Genomic DNA, 7,124 nt, shown 5'->3' with positions numbered 1-7,124 from the left:
ATCTATCGTCATGAATTATCTCACAAAGCCATTGAAGGCACCTTTCCTCATAATGGATCAATTAGAGCGATCGATCGGTAAAGGTCCCGTATATCAAACAGACATCTCATGGATTAGCCACAAGAAGACTTCTACTAATGTCTTGCCTGGGAAACTGATATTATGGGCAGATATGACCATAATATCATTATGGGCAAATATTTTGGGTTAATAAGGATGTGTGGGGCGGAGCAGATGCACAACATATTGTAGAAGTTGGATCCCCTGACCTGAGGGTCCATCGCTACAAAAACATCTGGGCGTTGTTTAGGGATGGCCACTGACACAGTTGTGGTACTGGAGTGTTGGTGTTCACCTTTTCCTCTGTGTCTCCATGCTTGGGTGTGGTTCCTGCAGGCGTGGGCTTTGACAGGGAGGCCAACGCCCGCTGCTCCCTGGTCCACTCCCAGTCGGTGCTGCAGAGGAGGAGGAAGCTGAGGAGGAGGAAGACCATCACGGGGATACCCAAGAGAGTCCAGCAGGACATGGGTACGTCACGTAAGGAACAAACCGCACCGGGCTGAACCTTCATTGATAAGACTGTATGATGGGGAGTGGTGATGCGGCCGAAGCCAAGTCCAGTACCATCGCCGAAGGGTGCAGTTAAATCTGACTTAGAACCTTCCAGAAGATTCCTGCTGGGAATCAAACATGTTTTCCAAAACTTAAAACCTGAGGAACATGTTTCGTCGTTGTACTCCTCGGTTCATTCTGCACTCTCGGCTATGACTATGACCTGGACTATGCATGCATAGCCTCCTCCCTTACCCCCCGCCCCCCATCAAAGCTTCTGCTAAATGCCTTAAATGTAAATGTACATTTAATGTAAATGACTAAGTGTTTATTTCTTGCGCAAACTCTAAACCATCTCTGTCTCTTTTTCCCACCCAGATTCAGACGAGTCCCCAGTAGCGAGAGAGAGGACCGTGGGGCTCCATGCAAACGCCCAGCAGCTGTCCCTCTGTCAGGAGGAGCTGTGCCTGTCGGGACGCCTCCATCACACGCGAGACTCCGGCTGCCAAACGGATGACTTCCTCATATCCTGTACGTACCTCCGAAGTGCCCATATAAGGAGTTTGTCGGTTAGAATCTGTCAGCTGTGCTTCACTGGGAAACGTTGGTGCAGTTTCCTCCCGAATCAAAACAACAACAAAGTAACAAAGTTCGATGAATACTGCTGCCAAAGCACTGGCATTAGACATGTAGTCAGTGCCCAGGCTCTTTGGCTTTCTGTGGAGCCTGAAATTTACCCAACGAGACCAATGAAGACTGAATGGTACATAGGACTTATATCACTGCTTTAATGCTGTATGATAATGATCCTTTGTATGTTATTAGTACATTATTAACAATACTTTAGTTTACTCGTTTTTTTTTATTCACTGAACCTCTCTCTCCAGCCTCAGCAGCTCCCTCCAGGCGGCGAATCCGAGCCCAGCGCGGCCACCAGGGCATCCCCGCCTCGCTGTCCCACTCCACGGGGAACATCTCGTCCCTGGGCGACCCGTGCGACGGCACCTACACCAGCACCACCTCCACCGGCATCCGCTTGCGCTCCCGCAGTTTGCCCCGCGAGGGCGGCCGCCTCATGGACAGCGACGACGACGACGACGACGACGACGACGACGACGACGACGACAACTACGACGACGACGACGACGACGACGAGGAGCTGTCGCCCTACGAGGCCGAGGACTTCCTGCCCGGCGGGCCCAGCCCCCGGATGATGATGATGATCATGAAGGACGAGGAGGAGAGCACCGACGACCAGGCGGCGCCCGAGCCCCTGCAGCTGGGCAGCCTGAAGAGGATGCAGCGCTCCGGGGAGCGGGACCGAGGGTGCGGCGGAGGAGGGAGCCCCGAGCACGGCTGGATGGAGAGGGGCCGCTCCCGCCTGCCCCGCAAGGCCGACATGGGCAGCTGCGAGATCTCGTCCAGCTCGGACACCTTCAGCAGCCCCATCCACTCGGCGTCCACCACGGGCGTGCTGGGCAGCCACGTGGACCACAAGGAGGACCACCAGTCGTCCAGCGGCAACTGGAGCGGCTCCAGCTCCACCTGTCCCTCCCAGACCTCAGAAACGATCCCACCTCCGTCCTCGCCACCCCTCACGGGCTCCTCCCACTGTGACTCCGAGCTGTCACTCAACACTGTGCCCAACGCCATCGACGAAGGCTTCGTCCTGGACACCTCCTACCACTCAGACCTCAGACCTCAGGGCCAGGGCCACCGCTCAAGCTCCTTCACCTCCTCGGCCACGGATCAGCTGGACGACGCCGGGGTCAGTACGGCCAGTGAAGGGGAGTGGACCTACCCGCAGGACCACGACCAGGCAGATCCAGACCAAGACCCTGAGAACTCCCAAGGCCGGAGCCTCAAGCCCGGGCTGGAGGACCCGACCTGCTTCACCGACAAGACCAGCAACCCGGAGAAACAGCCTGACTCTCTATACCAGTCGGACACGGAGGGATTTTACTCCTCTGGGCACTTTGGAGAATACAACCAGAGCTACAGAGGACCCATGTACAACTATGCAGACCCAGGGCCAGGCTGTGGCCCACCCAGCACTGTGGTAGCCCCTCTAGCCCATGGAGTTAACAACCAGCCCCAGTCTGACTACAGACTGGGCACGATGACCCTGGGGAGAACCTGCCGTCCTCTGAGGAAGTCAAAGGCCAAGCCTCCACCACCTAAGCGGATTTCATCCCTGAAGGACCCCGTCGGGAGTGTCGTCGACGTGGGAACAGCTGTGGCAGAGTTGGAACAGGAGCAACCAAAGACCGTCAGCGATCAGGACCTCACCTTGTCTTCCAGAGATATGAAGTTGGACCTGGAGCTTGAGCTGGCAGCGCCTCCGGAACCCCTGCAGACGTCCTGCCTTGTGGCCGAGCCCTTGGGGACCTGGGGCATCGAACTGAGGGAAACGGTGGACATCGTGGAGCCCATGTCCTTCGGATCCACCGACACACACTCGTTCAAAGACGACGGCGCCGTGCAGTCCGACTATGCAGACCTGTGGCTCCACAACCACGAGCTAAGGTCCGGCAACGGGGAGTACACGTCCATGTCCAACTCCAGCACGGCCACCGGCACCACCGTCATGGAGTGCATCAAGTCTCCGGACAGCTCCACCTCGTCTACCGAGAGCCAGACCCCGGCCCCCAACCCACCACCGATAGAGTGCAGGGCCTCCAGCCCTCCTCTGCCCCCCACAGAAGGAGACTTCAAGCTGGGCTCGCCGGAGAAGCTGGCCGGCCTGGCCTCTCCCTCCAGCGGCTACTCCAGCCAATCGGAGACGCCGACGTCGACCTTCCCCTCTTCCTCCGCGGCGTTCTTCCCCGGGCCGCTCTCTCCGACGAGCGGGAAGAGGAAGCCCAAAGTGCCGGAGAGGAAGTCCTCCCTCTCCTCACTGCAGCACTTCCCCCGGGAAGGAAACCCCATGAGCTCGTCCTACAAGAGAGACCCCGACTTCCCCCCTCCGCCCTCTCAGCTCGACCTCCACGTCCTGCATGGCGGACACGCCCGGTACACGCTGGCCCACCGGACGCATCACATGCACACGCTGCACCACAGCAAGCCCCGGATCATCACCACCGTGGTCGCGGGCGCTCGGAGCTCGTCGGCGGCGGAGAAGCTGAACTCCAACCCGCTGAACTCCAACCCCATCCCGCTGATCCCCAGTGCTAATCTGCTGGCCATCACGCCGTCCGCCCTGCGCGCCGTGCAGCTGCGCTCCGTCGCCCAGCCCCGAGAGGAGAGCGCCGGCCCCGCGGAGAAACCAGTGGTCCACAGGCTGGAGACGGCCGTCAGACCCAAGTACGCCCCCAGTGCTACGACGCTGGCACCGCCTCCGGTCAACACCAGGCCTCTCCCGCCGCGTAGACCGCCTCCCCAAAGACCCTCAGCTCAGGACCACACCTCCTCCTCCCCCGACCACGCCCACCCCCCCTCCCAACCGCCCGTCCTCCCTCCCCCCGGGCGCCACCCGGACGGCCCGCCCCCTTACGAGAGCTTGCGGCTCAGACAGGACCGCTACGGCCCCGGGACCCTCTGGGCCATGTCGGCCTTCAGAACCCGGGTGGAGCCGCTCGCCTGCATCCCCCTGGAGGACTCCCCGCTGCACCGGCCGGTCCCCCGCGCCCCCAACCCCTCCCCGGTGGACCTCCACACACACATCAACTCCCACGTGGAGTTCAGGGGGCTCACGCCCACGTCGGCCCTGAAGCACCCAGAGTTCAGGGTGCTGGGGGAGCGCACCTTCTCCTTGGACGAGGACGAGGACGAGGAGGAGGAGGAGGAAGAGGAGGAGGAAGAGGAGGAGCCCGCGCCGCCACAGAGGGCGGTGTGCTCCGGCAGGATCGGGCCGCGGTCGGACCAGCCTCCGCCCCCGGCGTACTGCCACGCCGCGGGGTACCACTCAGACTCAGGGTCCTGGGCCAGTCCAGCCAAAGTGCCTGGTACCTCCATGGACACATCGCACCCTTACCCAATCAGCGATGTGCGACTAGCACGGCGGGAACGCGAGGAGGACGAGGAGGAAGTGACATCAGGTGCTACCAGAAGTGCCCATCAGCATCCGCTGTCCGAGGGCAGAGACGACTCCACCACCCCCGACACCGAGGACTACTTCAGTAAAGGTACGATTCTGGCACCTCTAACTCCATGACTGCAGGTCTGCATGGTAACCAATACCATGAGGTACACCAAGAGGTATATAGCGCAACAGAGCCAACCCTCACTGAGAATACTTGGCAGGAAATTATTAATTGGAATTCAACTATTTTTAACACCTTCATAGTTATTAAACACATTTATATATATCCTGCCTCCATAACTTTAATATTCCAACGACAGTATTCCTTTTACTATATGACTGCTGTCTATGAGAAATGAGTTGCTCACCACAGTTGTGTTGCTGGTAAACTCTGAGAGGTCCAATGTTTGTTTATTTAATCAATGATCGATAAAGTCTGGAAGGGGTGCAGGGTTGGTATGTGGAAGACCAAACAAAACAGCAGGGGATAGGTTTGTTGTGTGTTCTAGAGTGTCTAGGCCACAGCAGACGGGGTGTTATAGGGTGGTTGTGTGTTCTAGACCACACTAGAGCGTGTGATAGAGTGTTTGTGTGTTCTAGACCACACCAGATGGCGGGTGATAGGGATGTTCTGTGTTCCAGATTCCACACCCAGTGACAATTCCCTGTCGCCAATGATGGACGACTCCAAAGTGGACGATGACATCATGTTCACATCACCCAACAAGATGCGGACAACTGAGGACTTATTTGCAATGATACACAGGTTTGATTCTTTCCCTCTGACTGTCTCTCTGCCTGCCTGCCTGTGTGTCTCTCTGTCTCTCTCGGTCTGTCTCTCTTTCTCTCTCTCTCCGTCTGTCTCTCTGTCTCTCTATCTCTCTCTTTCACTCTGTCTCTCTCTGTCTCTCTATCACTCTCTTTCACTGTCTCTCTGTCTCTCTGTCTGTCTGTTCATCTGTCCGTCTCTCTCTCCGTCTGTCTCTATGTCTCTGTCTCTCTCTCTATCTCTCTTTCAGTCTGTCTGTCTGCCTCTCTGTCTGTCTGTGTGTTCGTCTGTCTGTCTGTCCGTCCCTCTCGGTCCGTCTGTACTGATTCCACATTGAATGCTCTCTGACTGCAGGTCCAAGAGGAAGGTGCTCGGCCGCAAGGACTCCGGGGACATGTCCCTGAAATCCCGCGTCCTGTGTCCCCCTCCCCCGCTGCCCCCCTGCGTGGTCCCCTCCATCGTCCTCCCCCCCGCCCCGCTCTTCTGCCCCCCCGTGCCCCCGCCCTGCCTCCCCCCTCCATGCCTGCCGCCCCCCTGCCTCGCCCAGCGGGTGCCCGTGCCCATCTACCGGAGCGCCAAGAAGTCCAGCACCTCCAACGAGGAGTTCAAGCTCCTCCTCCTCCGCAAGGGCAGCCGCTCCGACTCCAGCTACCGCATGTCGGCCACCGAGATCCTCAAGAGCCCCATCACGCCCAAGACCCCCGGGGACCCCCTGGAGGGGGGGCCCGGCCGCCCGCAGTCGGCCGACGAGCCGCCCTGCGCCTACCAGCAGGAGGGGCCCCCCGGGGTCCCCGGCCTGGAGCCCATCCAGATCCCGGGGCTCTTCCCCAGGGCCAACGCCGAGAGCTTCACCCCCAAGACGCTGCCCCTGTCGGCGGTGTCCAGGCAGGGCCGCTCACGCATCCCCCCGGTGGCCAACAGCAGCCGCTACAGCACGCGCAGCCGGCTGTACACGGCGCCCATGCAGGCCATCTCCGAGGGGGACACGGAGAACTCAGACGGTAGCCCCCACGACGACAGGTCCTCCTGATCGGCCAATCGAAAGGCGCCGCCCTTCTAAAGCTGCATTTTGCCCCACACCCACCGCCCGCCCCCGCCGTCCATCGTCTCATCCGTACCCCTCCCCCGACACACACCACCCCCCCGACCCAAATCTACTGACGTTTCCAAGGAGACAGACGTTGTAGAGGCTGAGGCTGAGTCCCACTGTTGCTGATTATCACTAGTTAGGAGTCTGCACTCTCTAGGATCTGAAGTGTTGAAATACTAACTGAGTCTAGGAACTTTATCCATACACTCAAAATAAAATGCTCTGTGTTAAATAAGAGCCAGACTGACCTATTTTGATCAAAAAAACATTTTATATGTCAACATTTTGTTAAGTTATGACAAAAAAGAGAATTATTGGAGTTTGTGTACATCTCGCGTGTGCATGTAGGTGCAAACGAAAGCACCAACTAATATTTCATCTCATGTGCTGGTGAGGGATACATGGACGTGTGTGTGTGTGTGTGTGTGTGTGTGTGTGTGTGTGTGTGTGTGTGTGTGTGTGTGTGTGTGTGTGTGTGTGAGTGACTGCTTTATTATATACAAGAAAAAGTTTAATACTGTTTCAACTTTTGGTGCCCAAAGCAGTGACCACCATGACTGACCCCGTGGGAGTGGATGTTCTTAACAACACCAGAACATTTTTAACAGACAACAAAACACATCTTTACCTTACATGAGTCCCATCTGCATCGCTGCATCAACCTACAGAGATATTTCAAAAAGGCTCATTCT

At 57.8% G+C, this 7,124-nt stretch overlaps 1 protein-coding gene across 1 annotated transcript in view; it reads left to right on the top strand.

Moving 5' to 3' along the window:
* nhsb (Nance-Horan syndrome b (congenital cataracts and dental anomalies)) overlaps positions 1-6,616 on the top strand; it is a gene marked incomplete at its 5' end in the record, with an annotated part of 22,650 nt that extends 16,034 nt beyond the window's left edge. Inside the window, 5 exons of the mRNA XM_084475935.1 lie at positions 397-528; positions 931-1,083; positions 1,440-4,676; positions 5,216-5,339; positions 5,697-6,616. Coding sequence (XP_084332061.1) covers positions 397-528; positions 931-1,083; positions 1,440-4,676; positions 5,216-5,339; positions 5,697-6,372 — 4,322 coding nt within the window. The 3' untranslated portion in view covers positions 6,373-6,616. The remainder of the gene's footprint in view (positions 1-396; positions 529-930; positions 1,084-1,439; positions 4,677-5,215; positions 5,340-5,696) is intronic.
* Positions 6,617-7,124: the final 508 nt, after the last annotated feature.

This window comes from Micromesistius poutassou, assembly GCF_964030765.1.
Source record: "Micromesistius poutassou genome assembly, chromosome: 12".
NCBI classification, from domain to species: Eukaryota; Metazoa; Chordata; class Actinopteri; order Gadiformes; family Gadidae; genus Micromesistius; species Micromesistius poutassou.
Note: the sequence above shows the minus strand (reverse complement) of the source record. Positions and strands in the feature narration are given on the sequence as shown.